At 38.7% G+C, this 18,358-nt stretch overlaps 2 protein-coding genes across 2 annotated transcripts; one reads left to right on the top strand and one right to left on the bottom strand.

The window, feature by feature from the left end:
- Positions 1-73: 73 nt before the first annotated feature.
- c8a (complement C8 alpha chain) lies at positions 74-9,436 on the bottom strand. The gene is made up of 11 exons (XM_004078973.4): positions 8,764-9,436; positions 8,548-8,662; positions 7,272-7,419; positions 6,991-7,138; positions 6,074-6,263; positions 5,796-5,978; positions 4,799-5,039; positions 4,567-4,698; positions 3,500-3,657; positions 3,095-3,320; positions 74-320 (listed from the first exon to the last, which is right to left on the bottom strand). Exons 1-11 carry the CDS (start codon positions 8,865-8,867, stop codon positions 169-171), a joined length of 1,797 nt encoding a protein of 598 aa, XP_004079021.1. The 5' UTR covers positions 8,868-9,436; the 3' UTR covers positions 74-168.
- A 984-nt stretch (positions 9,437-10,420) lies between these two features.
- LOC101172194 lies at positions 10,421-17,742 on the top strand. Its single transcript, XM_023964949.1, has 19 exons — positions 10,421-10,615; positions 10,882-11,809; positions 11,917-12,096; positions 12,192-12,720; positions 12,800-12,915; positions 13,003-13,028; positions 13,096-13,148; positions 13,265-13,312; positions 13,395-13,527; positions 13,630-13,789; positions 14,400-14,523; positions 14,992-15,023; positions 15,252-15,315; positions 15,457-15,494; positions 15,668-15,713; positions 16,698-16,796; positions 16,899-16,912; positions 17,172-17,205; positions 17,354-17,742. Exons 1-19 carry the CDS (start codon positions 10,592-10,594, stop codon positions 17,421-17,423), a joined length of 2,718 nt encoding a protein of 905 aa, XP_023820717.1. The 5' UTR covers positions 10,421-10,591; the 3' UTR covers positions 17,424-17,742.
- The last annotated feature ends 616 nt before the right edge of the window (positions 17,743-18,358 follow it).

The following is an 18,358-nucleotide window of genomic DNA, read 5'->3' as shown; positions in this document are numbered from 1 at the left end:
TCAAATACAAAGCAGAAAACAAATAACATTGAGTTTATTGATTTCCTTTAAAGAAATACAAGGACAAATAGAATATTAGCACATTTTTATTCCCACCTTTCATAGGAAAAAAAACATGATTTTCAGTTTTAATTTTGATCACTTTTGCTCGTTTTGAGCAAATATCTTTCAGCAGTTCTGAGTCTGGCTGGATGAGCCCAGGCAGGTTGCTCCACCCCTTTCAGGTGCAGGATTATTGCAGGTTCTTGTCCTTGATTTCCTCCTTGATGAACAGGAAGACCATGACCCCCAGCAGGACCACGAGCCATCTGTCCTGGTGTCTGTTGAGTCAATTAAAGCTGGTTTTAAAATTCCTTTTATGTCTATTTTCTTTTTCCTTTAATGGAGACATTTAGCAAAGCAGAAACTTACTGTTCCTCCGTCACATCCTGATAGTGAACAATCGCTTTTTCCCATTAAAAGTTTTAAAAAATTCAACTGTCAAAGCAAAAATTTGGATTCATCTTTTACATTTAGATAATTACAGATTAGCCACAAATTATACATTACTGTTTTATCAACAAAAAAAAAACTTCTACTGTAACATCTTAATATAAAATTGGATGTGTTCCAAAGCCAAACGAATTCATAATTGTCGTTTCCCACTGTTCTTCAGGAGATTAAATAAACACATTATGGAAAGGGCAACCTTTTCATATTAAAGCATGCTGGAGGTAGTATTATGATGTGTGTGTTGCATTAGTTGTTTTCTTACAAGAAAGACTAAATGATCTAAAATATAAATAAAAAGAGACTAACAAAGAATTCTGTTCATTTGACAAACCCTTTCCAAAAAAATTCAAATTCATGAAAAAGTGTATTCATTTCCATGATTTCATTATTAAATAAAAAAAATTAAATTAAATTAAATTAAATTAAATTAAACTCTTTCATAGAATATGGACTCAGTGCCCTTTTTCTTCTTTCTTCTTTCTATCACATCAAATCAACCAAAATAAAGTATTTTCAATGGACGATATGTCCATCTTCAATCCTTCAGTTGTCGTCCCTCTGATTAAATCTGCATCTTCATCCAGATACTCAGCAGAATGAAGTCTTCTAGAACATTCTGGTAGGCTGTATGTTGCAGTGGTTTTGGATTGAACAAAGCAGAGTATACCAACACCATGCAGCGCTGGACCTTGCAGCCCAAATCCTGACTGACTGTGGAGATTTCACACTGGAACTCAAGCAGCTTGGGTTCTGCTCCTCACCAGTCTTCCTCCAAACCCTTCTATGAAAATTTTTTGAAAATGGTGTGTAAATTAACTGAAAAAACTTTTTAAGCATTTTGTTAACACAAAATGAAATATGTGTCAGAGAACTTAGTTTAACGTTTTAACTAACTGAGCAGTATGTAAACACAAACAGATGGTAAACAGCATGACGATGAAAATGTGGGGAGAAGAACTGAACCGTACTCACATTATCAACTGAAATGTGCTGGCATATCATGGGTCTCCACAGCCAAATTAATATATTTATTGCAATGTTATTTATTTTGGGGTTTTTTTTCATCTATTTGCACAAATAACCGCAAATCTGAGGTCAGAGTGGTTTTTGATGTAACAGAGCGTTTTTAGTCGGTGTGACTTTGAGCTGAACTCCCTCAAACATCCTGGAAACTCCAGAAAGATTGACACCTTTCAACTGTTTTCACTTAGTGTGACTGCAGAAGCAGACTTTTGACCCTCCCCAGGCTGAAGCGTAGTGACTGTTGTTTCTGCGTGAAAACAGAAAATGGCTTTTCTCTTCCTTGGCATTTCAACCTGATCGTGCCACACAGACAAGCTGTCAAACCCTCAGCTTCATGCGGAGCCGCTGACAGCTTCTGAATCGGACGCATTTGACAGCAACCGAATTTGTTAGAAACAGGTGCATACTCAAGGTTTCTCTCACGCTTTAATAAAAATACATCATTTTAAAAGTAGCTTCAATTTTTTGTTTTTGTTGACTTTATTCATGTTTTTTTTTTAAATAATTGAATAACCTTTTTAGGGATACCTACAAGAAATATTTAGCTTTAAATCTTTTTGCTTCTGTTTCTTTTATTTCTATTGATTTTGAGTCTATTACAAAGAAAAAAACGTTTACTTGCCGAAAACTACTTGAACTAAATATCTTATGTTATTAAATCATCCCCACAACAACATCTTTTGTTTCATACTGGTATGGAAAATTAAGTTAGCTTTGTGATTATAAACAAAATAGTTTCTCTGGTCGGATAAGCCTTGCTTTGAGGAAATCATAATTTTGTGCTCTCTTTTAAATTTTATACTGAGTTGTACCAACTCTTAATGCCCTGTCTCCTACTTTTGGGGAATAAATAAAACAAACATAATGATAAATTAACCTTTTTTTGTTCACGTTCACATGACTTCCTTTCAAAATAAAGTCCACCTGTACCACAGGATCATCTTAATGCAGTACATGTACATGTAGTAGTACTAATGTCAGCAGTGATTGAAAAAAAACATTTAGTTCATCATTTTTGGTGCATATCAGCCAGACATTTGTAAATTTAATCAACTAAATTGAATCAGAGCTAATTAAGTGACCCCTGTCGTATTTTTTTTTACCAAGAAGGCGCACTTAAAATCCTTGAATTTGTTGAAATAAAGAAAATCTGCCTTTTTATAAAGAACGCCATAAATAGAAATATTGGTAGTGCTCCGCTTGATTGGTTTTTTAATTTTTTGACAAACAGCGCTCAAAAATCTGTCTAACTATGAAGCCACACTGCATAATGGATTGTTGGAGGATTACAGCTGCTGTAGTCAGGAGCATTGAAGAGCGATCCTTTACTTTTCTCTTTTGACCTTGCTCAATAGTTACTGTTTGAAACTAAAAACTTTTTTTTTCTTTAACCAAAGAGCCACAATGGGGCCGTAAAAGAGCCACATGTGGCTCCGGAGCCTTACGTTGCAAACCTCTGGGCCTGACTCTTAGGGCCTGATTTGCTAAAGCTCTGCTCGTATAAATAATGTGTATGTGCAAAAATGAGTTGCAAGTGATTTACTACCAGGTGGATGCAAATGAGAAATGTTAACCTCACCTCCTCTGAGTGTCTCCTCGCATGATAGTCCCCGGTAGCCCGACTTGCAGAGGCAGCTGCAGGAGGTGCCTGACAGCACAGGAACTCCATTGTGTTTACAGGGCGCACAGCGACATGCGTCAAACTGCTGCAAATACTCATCAAAAGCCTTCTGCAAGTTGGCCACTCTTGGTCCTACGTGGTCAGCAGCTGTGCTGAGGCGCACAGCCTCATAGATTGGCATGGTCTGGGTCATCGGCATAAGCGGAGTTGGGGAAAAAGAAGAAGATATCTGACTGTTTGCTTGTTTTTTTGTTTCCATTTTGTGGATAAACCTGCTTTACCAGCTCTTGTTTCATATCTGTTAAATATATATTACAAAAAAAGTAACAAAAATTACCTTTATGTCCCTTTACATCATTTTACCTCATATTCAATAAGCGCCGGGTTGTACTTCAGAGAAGCTCCCCATTTTCTGTACGTGTCAGCATCTCTGATGACGAGCACTCCAGCACTAGTCTGTGTGATTCCCCCCTTTACAAAAGTGACAACATCCTCAATCACAGATGAACTGGCACCATCCTCTGCCCAAAAAAAAGAACACGTATGAATGACAAGAACATAACACTTGTAGATCTTGTGAAAAAAATAAATAGGCAAATGCAAAAAACTGTCAGCTGAAATTAAGATTTACTGTGACTGAGACCCACCATCGAAAGTAAGGTTATTGCCAAAAAAAGAAACACTGTTGCAAATAAAACAAACGCTTCTGCAAATAACCCTTGTGTTATCCTATGACCCCACCCTTACATTGACGTGTTATTCCTACCATGACAAAGGTGGATAAAGGTGGAAAGATTTCATGTAATCCATGGACACCATTGAAGATCACATATCACTTCCACCTAACTGTGAAAAGTAAAACTTTTTATCTAATATTTTTATTGTACATTTTTTGTACTTTGTAAATTGTACATTTTTGGTGAAATTCCTTTTCTTATGCATGTCTGCACTGAACAGCGATCAGCTCTCATTTCACTGTATGCGCGTGTGATGCGACTTGTACATATGTATAGTTACAATAAAGGCATTCTATTCTATTCTATTCTATTCTACTCTATATCATTGAATAAAAAAGGTTCAGTGCACTGTCTAGTGGGTCTAGATGACCCAACTCCCAATGTTAAAGTGCCTAGGATAGCACAAGGGTTAAAAGACACACTGCTGCAAATTGTTGTTGTTTTTGTCATTAATAAACATGCTAACAATAATTCAAGGCATGGGTAACAATAGTTATTTGGATGAATGTGAGGTTGGATTTTTCCTTCGCACTGTTTCTTTTTATTTTCAGAATTTTTTTTATTTGAAAAACATAATTTCTATTTTATTTGCAACATCATTCCTTTTGTATAGCAGCATTTCTTTTTATTTGTTTGGACCACCGTATTAGAGTTAAATATAAATTAAGCATTTCTGTATTTTCTTTTACTTACTTTTTGAAAGGTTAGTTGTGTCTCCACAACCTTGTCCAGAGATCTTACCCCCAAATTTGACAGAGTCGGTTACAGGATAACTGAATCCAAGAGATGCGCCAATGCATTGTTCAAATCGGTGAGATTCGACATCTTGAGAAGTTTTCCAAAAGAGAGAAAAGTGTTTTTTAAAACTCAAAACTATAAATACAAACAGAATTTGTGCTTTAACAAAACTGGAAAGGTCACACACTCGACTGAGCCATTGCTGTTTTATTGACAATAAAAATATATTCCAGGGAGCCTCCCATGGTTCCTTCAGTAACGTAGTGGGTCCCGAATGTGTTAAGAAATTTGGCGTACATCCCAAATTCATAACTCTCAGGAAGCTCCATGAGCGAAACATACAGGTCCTCGTGAAGCATCAGCTGATTTGACCGCATCTTGAAAAGGGCTGTTTGCACTTTGGCCCACACCCTGATGAATCCAAACTCCTGGAGACAAAACAACAAGTAATACCATTTTTTCCCCCCAAAAGTAAGGGTTTTTATAAAAACTGTTACAAGTACTGTGACTTGAGTTTAGCCAGAGCAGCTTCTTAAAGTCTCGCTCCAATCCTGTTTTGATTTTTTGCAAAAGCATTACCATTGGTCTTTAAAATATGATCATGCCGTTTTTGGCCAAAAAAAACAAAATATGTCGTATGGGACATAGTTTCTGCAGAAACTATCTCGGGACTGTAGGTGAAGAGTCACCCCGCTCCCCTCTTCTGGTCACCCATAACTGAGGTCTTTGTTTACGTCTCTCCAACTAGCTTACAGCCAATCAAAACCCAAACCTAACATAACGGGTGCAACAAAAATGGCGAGCAGCGTTGCTATTTTTGCAGTGGAGCTATCCAGACGTTCAGTTTTAAGCCAGATACCAGCTCAGACGAGGAAAACAAAGCCGTACATGGACCTAGTCGTCTACAAGTGGTAGTGTATTTTCTACATCACAAATAAGCTCTTTTTCAAACCACATTTTTTAGTCTGCTTTTAACTCACAATAAGTTAAATAAATAAATGCTCAGAAATACAATTTTGATCTGTATGTGTATTTGTCCTCCATCAGAAAAAATGCCACAAGAACATGTTAAAAACACCATTTTGATTGTAGTGGGTCTTTAAGAGCCGAATAAAAACAACAGGAGCCATAAATGTGTTGTTTTTCCATCCAAATACCAGCACTTAAACCAAAAAAAAGCTTACCATGCTGTTATACTTTGTGATGTTGGTGAGAAACTCTGACTCTTGGCTGCCTTTCAGTCCGGCTTCCACATAGTAGACCCCAACCGTGACACCAGCATTAAAGGATGATAAAGTCTTCCTCGCTTTTAGGAGGCTTTGCATGTCCTCATAATACTCGTGGGAGCCTTCTGATGTAGCTTCAGCCTAAAACAGGTAATGCCTTCGTAAAGGAGACCTATCTTCACTTTTGACATTTCGTACATTTTTCACGAGTTAAAACAAAACGACAACAGTTTTACCACAAATCTGTAGGCGTGGTAGTTGTAAGGTTTCCTGTAATTCTTCTCATCCTCTTTGTAGTGCAGGCTCTCGCAGAACGCATCGTAAGTAAATTTTCTCCATTCGCCGTTGTAGACGTATTCACACTGTCCTCCAAAGTACGCCGGATCAAAGACTTGATCCACAAAGTCTCCAGTAAGAATGTTGTAACTTTGTGAAGTAAAATCAAAGCACATAGTGGAGGCGGTTAATAAAATAATCATGCAAGTGTTGTACCTCAGGATCCCCTCTTTCAGAAAAACATGTTTGCCATGAGAAAATCCAAGAGTTTAAAATATAATACATACAATAGACATATAATGGCATTCTGTAGCCCTTCAAGTCTAAAAACTTGAACAACCCATGTTGTTGAGACTGGGGCAATAGACACTGAATATTTTTGTAACAATTGAGTGTATGGCCGCCATCTTGACAAACGGTTGACATCCACACCAAATTTGGTGCTTTTACCACAAAATGCACAATTTGTCTGTAATATCAACCTAATCGGCTCCGCTGTAACCTTCTGAGAACCAGCCCATTGGTTCATGTCCTCTGTAGTCTCCATTTTGTCTCCCAAAGAATTCAAAGTCCCCCATGTCCCACCCAAACACATGCGATGTCAATGAAAAGGCCATGATGCCCTGTTTTAAGCACATCAGGACTACTGGGATGGTTCTCTGAAGGATAAGACAATTTCATATCAGTTTAGGTTTTGTAAAACGCGTTTGCTCAATTCCTCCTCTTGCCCTCTACTCCTGCAACCGAACAGAAGTTTTCTGCAGATAAAATATATGTGTGAAATGCTGGAACATCCTGTTTTTTTTATGACAAACCAATGCAAAGATTTGAACTACATCTTGTCTAAAATAAATAATAAAAAGTATTCAGAGATTACCCCTGTGTGCCACGTTCAGCCCCTGGAATCGGCATGATGGTGGCACATTTGTCTCTTCTTAGATTTACATCCTGACATTCGTCTTCATCTGAAAAATCATAGCAGTCTGATTCTCCGTTACAGCGAAGGGACTGGCTGATGCAGCGTCCTGGAAAGACAGGCAAGGATTTACAAGAACCCCAATGAACCTTTTACTTACATCAGCAGGATGTGTCTTTGTGCAGCCGAATAAATAAATCACCAGAGCTTCAGATAATGTGTCGTCTTCCGATGGGACTTGCCTGTTTCTTTGCAGGTGAAACTTTCTTCGCAGTAGTCATTTACAAGACACTGGCTTGTTGCCTGCGGACATACGAGCCTCTCCCACAACATGCCCACACATTCATCACCACCGAACTGAGATGGCCTCTCCAAGTGTCTGAAACGGAACTGAAGCCATCACTTTCTGTTAAAAACTGTATTACAGACAAAAGTTCACCCTTTAAGATCAAACAGTAAAGGCTTCACATTAAAGTACAACTAATTATGAATCATGTTTTTCAAATAAAATGTATCCTAGGGCCAACTTTGAATAAAAAAACAATCACATGTTTTAATCCTTTTCTTTTTTCAGAGCCAGCGAAACCAGGAGCAGGTGGATAAAACAAAAAATCACTTTCAAATAAGTGTTTAAAAAAACAGAGATATTATAATAATGAGGGGGCACACTTAGGCTTGGAAATAATGTATAAATAATGAAATAATGTACAAATAATGTATAAAATGAAGAGTGGCAAAAAAAAAGGAACCCTCTGTAACAAAAAGAACATCACAAGACACAAAAGATCCCATCTGCACAATAAAGGCCCGTACACCGGGACGAATATTCGCCAGGCGTTATTCGCCAGCGTTTTTCGCCACGTTTTTTGTGTTCACACCCAGGCGATTTTCGCTGACGATGAGCCGAGCGAACATGCAATTTCATTCCCTGAAAATATGTGTGTGAAATGCTGGAAATGCTGGCGAAAGCCAGTGCCTCAGAGACTGAGTTGTTTTACTTCTGTGTAGGAAAATGAGTTACGAAAATAACTAATATTTTCTTTAAAAAAATGTATTTTTGTTTGACTAATGTAATATATTATCATATATATGGATTAATATAGTTTATTCTGAAAGGCTGAATAAAAGCATGATATAAAAATAAAATAAATAAAAAACACCAGAATTATAGATCATTCTATGCATCTGTCAAGTTTTAAAACGTTGGAAAACCTCAAAAACATCTTATTAGTTGACTCCACACAATCTTCTCCTAACTTTAAAGCTAAAACGCTTTTAAAAATGAAATTAAATCTATCTGTATGGTAACTAACAGGTTTCTTGATGAATGCTTGAAATCGCAAATGGTAATGCACATTGCTGTAGTTTTACGTCAGATTGCTATTTTGCGACAACCTTTGAGGCAGGGTTGTAGTTTACTTTAGCAGTTTCTTGCAAGTCACCCCAACAAAATCTGTAACGTTTCTTTGAGCAAAGTTCTATTTAAAATCACATTTAATAAAAAGCTGGCTTTACCACCTTTTTGTCGGTACACTGGTTGCATGATGTCCACATTGACCAGGAACCCAGTTGACAGTTGATAGGTGCTGGCTTACTCACAGATCTGGTTCCTCTCAGTGAGTTCCACTTCCAACTATCAAGCATAACAAAATTAATTTAACTTTCAAACTGTATTGAATAATTGTGACTCCTAATTTGGTGACAAAAAAATGAAAATAAAAAGGAATACTGCACCTGTTACTAGTCGATGTCGAAGGCCTCCAAGAGGCATTCACAGTCATGCTGAAACCAGCAAACAAATGTATTGTCCATAAACTTAGCAGTAAACAAAAATGCATCCTAGCAGTTTGAAAGATAGTCTGAAAAAAGCAGACGTCACACTACCGCAACCACAGTTATTGTGGCTGGACTCCACAGTATTGACCTAACAAAGTGAATTATTAATGGAGAACAAACAGACACTTTTGACAGTTGGGAAAACTTTTTAAACAACCTTTAACCAAAATGTTTTACCTTTAATGTCTGCAAGTAATTTAAAAAATCCAACCAAATAAGCAATGTGTAATATGTAACTGTATTAAGGACCTACTAAAAAAAACAATGTCCAACAGTTTAAGGCCATTTGTTTCTATTTTAGCTGATCTCACTTTTTAAAAAAATCTTTTTGGGCATTCAAAACAACAAGTTTTCATTACATTTTTTAATTAATAATTAATTGTTTAGAACAAAGAAATTGTTTTTTAAGTGACCCCCTTTAAAGAACTGCCAAGCAGAGAGTGCCCCACTTTTGCTTTACAGTAGCTGAGGCTGATTGAGCAGGTTTGGAAAATGGATGGATGGATGGATGGATGGATGGATGGATGGATGGATGGATGGATGGATGGATGGATGGAAGGATGGATGAATGGATGGATGGATGGATGGATGGATGGATGGATGGAAGGATGGATGGATGGATGGATGGATGGATGGATGAATGAATGAATGAATGAATGAATGAATGAATGAATGAATGAATGAATGAATGAATGAATGAATGAATGGATGGATGGATGGATGGATGGATGGATGGATGGATGGATGGATGGATGGATGGATGGATGGATGGATGGATGGATGGATGGATGGACTTTTGATAGAGGCAAACACAAATTGGCTACTATCTCAAAATATGTGTGAAAAACACAAAAAATGAAAATGCAATAAAAAACTCACCCAAAAGTAAAATGTAGTAAAATGCAGAAATTTATTAAATCAACACAAAAAGACCATTTAAAAATGTTTTTTACAACAATTTCTGGAAATACTGGTCACTATCAAATGTAAAGGCTCCCCAAGACTTTTACACTTTACTTAAAACATACAAATTACAATGTTTTGTGTATTGATTGTTTGCGCTCTTAAATTTGTTTTGATAATTTGATTTCATAGCTTCACAAGCATATTTTGCTGACTTAGTTTTTAATTAAAAACAAAAGCATTTTTCCATCCCCACTTCCTTCGTTTAAACACTACCCAAGATTTAAAAAAAAAAAAACGTGTAAGTAAATTAGTCAAATTTTTGATTGCCCTACCATAGCTTAGCTATTCCTAAAATCTATTTGTTTTCTTTAAACTTATTTTAATTTATGTAGTCATTGCATTTTTGTTGGTCCAAAATTTGCTTTTTAATGACTAAATTTGACTTTTCTTATACCAAACTCCTTAAACATCAATGCTTTTGAAATTGAGAATTGTTAAGGAATAAAAGTTTTAAAATATAATAATAAAAAGTAAAACATTTTAATAAAGTGCTGTTTTTATTTTATTTTATTTGTATCTTATTTTATTTTGTAATTTCACGAACAAAGGATAGCGACGTATCTGATTCGTTGACCAAATGAACGTGCGCTGACGTCGGGCGCGTTCCACGCATGCGCGTTAGCGGTGGCGCTTTCAAATAGTTTGAACAGCATCGGCGGCTAGCCTGAATTCTTCGATTGATTTGTGGTAAAGAATCTCCGAAAATTTCGATTTTAAAAGACCTGAAACTTTCCCTATGTTTGCATTAACGTTGTAATATATGGAGCAGACGGCTATGGAAGAGGTAAAAGTGCGTGTTTGTTTTTATTTAGTTTAATTTCAGTTAGCTTAAATGTTAATTACAAGCTAACTTTAGAAATGTCATCATGTCAAGTTTAATCTAGACCAAATTGTTGTTTAAATATATCATGAGTCCACCTGTAAGATAAGGTTTGATATATCTAAAAAAAAATCATTGATTTAATTTAATATTGTACCCTTAATTTTTCCGTCTTTAACACACTGTTTGTGATGGTTTGTTAATAAAGTTTATGTATTCATGTGTTTCAGGATGCACCAATCAGCTTTAAAGCACTGAGGGCTAAATTTCAGGAAGAGGCCCTCCTGGCCCAATCTAAATTCACCCGCCCAGCTGTTGCTGACAAGCCCAAACACCTGCCTCCTCCTGGAGGCCATTGCAGCTCATTGGTGAGCGGCGCCGGCGAGGACAGCAAAACTCTGGTGGTTACCCGTGCCGTTTTCAGAGATGAGCTTCGGGGATCTGGAGGCAAACGACCAATTTCTTTCCCCTCGCCGCCTCACCAGACGTGTCCTTCTCAAGACGAGGGCGCGACAACAAGGCAGTCTCTCAAAGAGCGCCGCATGCCTCTGGTCCTTCCAGTTCTGCCTGTGAAAAATCAAGCACTAGAATCCCCAACTGAAAAGGAGCGCAAACCCGAAACAGACTTGGGAAAGGAAGTCTTGCCACATATGAGGGTTAAAAAAAAAGGGTTGCTGCTTCCCTTTAAGTCAGCGAAAACATCAAAGTTCAATGCAGAAGATGGTGAGGAGACGAGCTTTTCGGATTTGACTAACAGGCCCGCAAGTGTGCCTGGTGAACTCCCCTCGATGGAGAAGCAAAGTGTAGAAGATGGGGTTTCCCTGCAAAGTGATCAGTCAACCACTGAGTACCCTCCTTCTAGTCCAGATCTCCCACAAACTCCCCTTTCTGCAGAGGTCCGGTCAAACTCCGATAGCAGAATTTTTAGCACTTTAGAGAAGGCCAAGAGGAAGTTCACACCACGGCAGATTTTAAGCTCCACCAAACCGAAGCGCCTGATCTCCCCTGAGTACGCATCAAGAGAAAGAGCTTTCCCTTCATCGCCCAAAACCTTGGACGCCTTTTGCTCTCCTGCTCCCATCGCGGCTCCGGGTAGCCTTCCACACCTTGCATGTATTTCTGCTCGACCTTTTTTCAAAACCACCAACTCTGCGCACAGTAAGTGATCTGAACCTTATTAGTTTGCTGATTTTTATTTTTCTTATTTTTTTTAATATATATAAATATACATGTATGTATATATATATATTTTTTTACTGCTTTAGAGCTTGTATTTGAAAAGCGCTATCTAAGGGAAAATGCTGAAGGGTCATCAGCCAAGTCTGAACCTTCGTCACCCCTGAGGAAGTCACTGCCTGACCTGAGGACACTGGGACCGCTGCCAGCAAAGCCCCCCAGGCCACCTTTGGTAGATCTCAGCCGATATCAAGCGCCGATTGTAAATAGTAGGTCATATTTTTCCAGAGTTATTTTTGAATGAATCTCCACAACAGTCTTGAATATATATTTGCTTAAGTTGTGCGTATTTATCTGCTTTTAGAGGAATCAGCAGATCCTCTAAAAGAGCAGCCGTTTGTGCCTCCATCCACCTCCAATCCGATCCTGGATGCCCCCGAGATTCCAGACTTTGACATCTCAGAAATAGAAACCGATGTAGAAGCTGTCGATATCGCAGCTTTAGACCTGGAGGCTTTGGACATACTCTGTTCAGAAATTGGCATGCCTGCACCGCGTGGGGTTCCGGGTTGTGAAGCTCCGCAACCCGACCTGTCAGCTGCTGATCCCGCGGAGACAATCGAGAGCTCCATCGTCCAGGATCTGAACCTCGGCAGTCAAAACATAATCCCCCTTGATCCAGCCAGCTCCCCTGAACCAATAAACCTGCCGGAGTTTCCCGAGCCCTCTGCTCCGGAGCGGTGCTCCCAAAGTAAGGAGCCAGCTGCCGAGTCTTTCAGCAGCTCTCGTTCTGACGAAACTCTTTCGGCGGTTGCTAAGAGGCAGTCCGTCCCGGAGGACTCGGAGCTCAGCAGCCACACAGCCCGGACTGATGACAGGCACACACAATCAAGGTGAGTTCTGACACTACTCACGCTTTGGCGAGCTGGGATGTTTTCAGAACGCCGCCTTTGCTTCTCCACCACCTTCTAGTGCACATCAGTCGGACGGCTGCTACGAAGCGTATGATAACTTGTATGAAGACGTGGAGACAGTCAACAAAATGATGTCTGGTCAGGTTTCAATTAAACAAAGAGCCGCACTGAAGAGTAAGAAGGCTTATTTAACACATTATCCTTTTAAAAGATTTACTGACATTTTCTTAATTTCACCTCATTCTCATCTATATTTCCCAGATCCATATGCTGAGAATCGCCCTATGGTAACATCTTTTTTTTCATTTTTTAATCCTTTGATTATTTTAGTGATGTTTTTATTTTATTTAAAAGTTGTATTTCCAGCGGGAGGAGCCATGTCACAACAAACGCCTGCGGCATCCATGGTATGTTTTTTTTTTTCCCCCAAACATGCGAGTACGGCATTCTGTCATCGCCTGACATCTTTGCCAGATGAGAGGCAGTTGTTGACTTTTTTTATCTTTTTTTTTTATTCATTCAGGAGCTCTGCACATGGAGAACATGCTCAAGTCATCCATCATGTCCACAGGTTTCTTAGACATATGATGTGAAGAAAAAAACTAAGTATTGCTATTCTTTTAATGGTAAAATGAAAGTATGTTTGTTTTCAGTAAGGAACATCTAAGCCCTAACTCTGCGGACTATAAAGAACAGCGGAAGAGGGAGAAACAGCGTCTGGAGAGGGAAAGGAAGGAGCAAAAAGAACGAGAGAAGAAGGAAAATGAGATGAAAAAGAAATTCAAAGTAAAAGTTTTTTTGTTTTGTTTTTTCTATCCTAATGGATAAAAAGTAACAAAAGTACTTTTTATGTGCTTCCCCAACTAAAGATTGTTTTTGCTTCTGCAGGTGACTGGAGATGAGGAACCCATGTACCATGCCAAGGTGACAGCTGCCGGTAAAGTGCGTAAGCACGACCTGCCCGTCAAGAGCGGCGACACGGTCAGCATCATTCGAACCACCAACTGCCCTAAAGGGAAATGGCTAGCCAGGGATTCCAACAATAAGTGTGAGCTCTGATTTCCTTCCTACCTCTCAAGGAAAAAAATATGAAATCAAGCGGTGTTTAAAGACCCACTCCGATCATCTTTTGAGCTATTTTCATAGCGCACCCCAGTAATCTTTTAGTTATGAGTATGCCAATTTTTACCACGAAAAAAACCTATGTCGTCTTTTTAGGACATGGTTTCTGCAGAGTGGCACTAGTTCATTAGAATGTGTCTCCTAGTTGCAGGTGGGACTGTGTGCACAGAATAAGGCTTCAAACACAAGCCAGGGAGCATGTGGCTTGCCATAGTAGCTTCTACGCCACAGCTACAAGCTTTTTAAACAGATTTGAATACAGAAATACTCAGAAATGCAATTTTGAGCCTAATTTTCTTTATTTCCTCCATCCTGACAAAACTACCACTAGATCATATTAAAAACACCAAAAACATAATTTTCATCTAAGTGGGTCTTTAAGCGTGTGCATGATGTGGCAAAAAGGTGTCAAAGTGATTTTGTTTTTAAACAAATAAATTGCTTGAAAAGGAGTGTGTAGAAGAAAAATCCCATCCCTTTTTACAACACCTTATGTTGTGCATATTTCTATTTACAGTTTTCCCTTCTTGTTGTAGATGGGTACATTTCAGTGATGAACGTGGAGCTAAACATCAAGGAGATGCTGGAACTTGGAAAGAAAGCTCAAGCCGCTGGCCGAGGAGCCAACCAGGATGGAGACACCATCAGCATTGGAAGCCGGTATGGTGTAAATCTTTACAGACCCACTCCCATCATCTTTTAAAAAAAAAAAAGTTTAATTTAATGATCATTATGCTGTTTTTATCCAAAAAATGTTTCTTAAAACTGTCGTTTTCTAGGATATAGTTTCTGCAGAGTGGCAGTAGTTCATTAAAAAATGTACCTCTAAGATGTGGGCAGGACTGTTGGCGCAGGGCAACCCCGCCCCCCCTTCCTGTTACTTAGAGCTCAGAGCAGGGAGCTTGTGGCCCGCCCAGCGTAAAACATTCCTGCTTTAAACTGTTTTTTTGGTTTTGTTTTTTTTGTCTTCTTCTAATTCACATCGATTTAAATGAAGAAATGAACAGAAATACTTATCAGGTGTATTAGGATAAAAATAAGAACTTTTATCAGAGTAGCTCTTCAAAGATATTCTCATTTTGCTAGATAATTTTAGCCTAATCTCATCTTTTTTTGTGTGTCACACAGATCTTCAAGTCACCCTGTCATGACGAGCAGTTGTAAGTTTGCTGACTCTGCAGAACGTCACTTATGTCGCTTATCGTCTCAAAGTCCCACAGATCCATGCGCCGCTCGCATTGACAGACGGAGCGGCACACTGAGACTTGGCTGCTTGTCATCTGCTAAACAGTTGTTGTTTTATGATTGTAAAGGAATTCGGGTTAGGCCGCCAAACATCCATCATCGGCATGCGCGCTAACCTCAGCGCTCGGTTTGTTTTTCCACAGTCACAGACGACAGTGAGGAGTGGGCCTGTGAGGATGAGATGCTCTCACCTTCCAATGAAAGCCAGTGAGCAGAAGATTCATGTGTTTTACTCTCGCTTTAGGCCAATTGTGCATAAATATTATTTCTAAGAAATGGCTGCTGCTTTATTATACTGTCGAGTGATTCTGAGAATCAAATGGAAATTGCTTTCCTTTTACTTTGCAGCAGCTTTCCTCAGCAGAATTCCTCGCTGCCCGAGACGTGTGAGTAACTCATATTTGCAAATCTGTTGAAGGGAACTGAAGGAAGACTAAACAAATGTCTGTCCTAGAAGACGGCACAGCCTCTGGATATAGTTTATGGTGTACGTGTGGCTTTCTTTTTTTTTCTTCAAATGTGATTTAACACCTTCAGCTCTGTTCTCTGGGTTTGCCAGCGTGTCTTCAAGCTGGTGACGCCAGCCTGGACGACCCGCACACACAGTAAGTGTGACAAACACTAGCGTCAACATACACACTCAAAGCTGACGGCTTTAGGAGGGAGGTTGGTGGTTAAATTTTCCTCCTACAGGGATTATTGGTAATAATGAGAATGGTGACTCAGGAATAAAGAAAATGTGACGACGTGGGTCATTAAATTCTAAAGTCCCTCTCAGATCATCTTTAGATCTATTATAAAAGCGTTCCCAGTGGGCTTTTAATTACGATTATCCCTATTTTAGCCAAACAATAAATTTTTAAAAAAAAAGTTGTTTTCTAGGTCATAGTTTCTACAGAGCGGCAGTAATTGATTAGAAATGTGCCACTGAGTTGTAAGAAAATCCCTACTTCCCGTTATCCATCTGATGTTTATGCTTTCCCAATAACTCTCAGCCCCTCACAACCCCAACCTAACATAACCTGTGCAACCAAAGTGGCGAGCAACCATTCAGTTTGAAGCCAAATGCCAGCTCAGACGAGGAAAACAAATCGATCTACAAGTGGATGCATCAGAATGAAGCGGATGCATCGGCAGGGAGCTTGTGGCTTGCTGTTGGTGGTTCGACGCCATACCTACAAGCTTTTGCAAACAGCATTTTTTTCTGTTCCCCCGATTCATATCGATTTGAATATAGAAATACTGAGAAATACAAATTTATGCCTAATTTTCTTTATATATGTGCTCTATCAGTAGAAAAATGCCACAAGAACATGTTGGAAACGCCAAAAACACATTTCATCAGAGTGGGTGTTTAAGGATAAAAACAAGAACTTAACAAAAAGATTGAAATGCTGGGATGCTTGATAGGTTTCCCAAAATGTATTCCTTTACATCAAACGTTTCAATTTATAAAAAAAAATGTTTTCTGGTTGGTTCGTGTCCTGCACTCACATTTTCAGTATCTTTGCATGGCGTCCATTACAAAGGTGTTGTTTGCCCCCTGTAGGTTGTAAAGGTGCATAACCGTGAGCTCTGTCTTCTTTCAGGAACCGGCATGAAGCGCTGCAGAAGTTGGCCTTCTTCTTTCAGCACAACAAAGATGAACCGAGTGACTTTGCTGATGGCGAAGGAGCAACACCTACAAAGTACAATCATCTCCAATCTCTTCAGCTGATTTGAAACATTATTGTGCTTCACCCAAAAGCTAACTTTGTTGTCGACATTTTTTTTCTTCTTCGAATCTAAAGTGCAGAGACGTCAAGTGAGTGGAAACTTTGACTCCTCACATATCTGCTGTCTTGTCCCTGCTCCTGTCACCTTCCCTGATTATGTTGAGGCTAAAAGGGAGGACACTTGGGGTCACTTCACTGCTTGGAGCCTTTTTTTTGTTGTTTGTTTGCAATGGAAAGCGACTTGAGGGTAGTTCTTATCTGCTTCAAGTAACTCTGAGACAAGCTGCACATCTTACAGACAGCAGTTCAAAGATGATTTGACTTTGGTATCTGCTCGTCTTTATCTAGACTACTTATGTGCCGTGGAAGAGCCTCCATATCCGTAAGTGTTGACGGTTTCCTTTTATCAGCACAAGTTTGGCTCTCTTTGATGTGTTTTTGTTTGTGTGTGTGTGTGTGTTAGTGAAGTGTTCATAGATGCAGAGTACTTCAAGTTGCTTTTTGGACCATTTTTGTGTTTTATGTGACAGCGAACAAGAGGTAGACTTCACAGAACTATGCCTCCTTCCTCCCCCACCGCTGTACGCTGATGGCTTCTGATCTGAACACAAGCAGAAGAAGGAAACGTCCCTGCGAAAAAAAACACCCCAGGGAAACGTCCTCGGAGAGTAATGACATTTATTTAAAGATATTTTTGATATGCTGCTGTGGAGACGGGATGCAGTTTGAATGTTTATGCAACCACTGTTATTTCACTCTGTTGTAAAGAATCTAGAATCCTTTTCTTGCTTTACCCCCATTTTGTTCTGTTCAAATTCACTGAAAAAGATGCACAGTTTCAATTACTGCACATTACACTTTTGTTTTTGTTTGTTTTCATGTTGGACCAAATAAATATTTGACAGTGATTTACACTTAAGTCTTTGGTGTTTGCATATTTTGCACAACAAGCAAATTCACTCCACCTTTAAATGCTTATTTTACAAGATTTTATGAAATGCTAGTAAACATTTACATGGATATGTATATTCTTCAAAAAACTCAAATTAAACTGCTTTTAAAAAAAGTCTTAAGGTTTACAAATAGATTTCATGCAGCAAATTTTAGCAAACTAAAGAAAAATCATATTTTTGAATCCAATCACACTCTGTTTTCTGGCGTTTGCACAATTTTTGTTAAGGGACATCTTTAACATGTAAAAGACTACACACATAGTTTGAATCATATTTTAATGTACTGTGAAAGTGTTCCCGGTGATATTTTAAGAAAGTTGTTGTGTTTTTATTTGTATGTCTACTTTATTTGTACATCAATGCTTAAAAGTAATAAGATTACTGTCATAAATAAATGTTTAGATATTTTAAGTGCCTTCCACTTGAAGGAGAAAACATTTATTGTATATTAATGTACAGTTATCCCCCCCCCCCCCCCTTCATTTTATACTGTCATTTTTAGCTTGGCATTGTTATTTGGGTATTTTTGTTGGCAAAGAAGTATTTTAACCTCGCCTTTTTTGTTGTTGCCGTAAATCATTG

This window comes from Oryzias latipes, chromosome 17, assembly GCF_002234675.1.
Source record: "Oryzias latipes chromosome 17, ASM223467v1".
Lineage (NCBI taxonomy): Eukaryota > Metazoa > Chordata > Actinopteri > Beloniformes > Adrianichthyidae > Oryzias > Oryzias latipes.
This window is presented reverse-complemented; position numbering and strand designations above follow the sequence as displayed.

Bases quoted from the DNA above. Each gene is read 5' to 3' on its own strand.
- c8a (XM_004078973.4), bottom strand. From the start codon at position 8,867: ATGCATTTTTGTTTACTGCTAAGTTTATGGACAATACATTTGTTTGCT. The intron at 6,264-6,990 runs GTAATCTCTGAA...TACTTCACAAAG, and splicing joins GCTGAACGTGGCACACAGGG to TTACAACATTCTTACTGGAG. The intron at 321-3,094 runs GTGAGGTTAACA...TTGACTCAACAG, and splicing joins CGAGGAGACACTCAGAGGAG to ACACCAGGACAGATGGCTCG.
- LOC101172194 (XM_023964949.1), top strand. From the start codon at position 10,592: ATGGAGCAGACGGCTATGGAAGAG. The intron at 15,024-15,251 runs GTAAGTTTGCTG...GTTTTTCCACAG, and splicing joins CCCTGTCATGACGAGCAGTT to TCACAGACGACAGTGAGGAG. The intron at 15,316-15,456 runs GTGAGCAGAAGA...TTTACTTTGCAG, and splicing joins TCACCTTCCAATGAAAGCCA to CAGCTTTCCTCAGCAGAATT.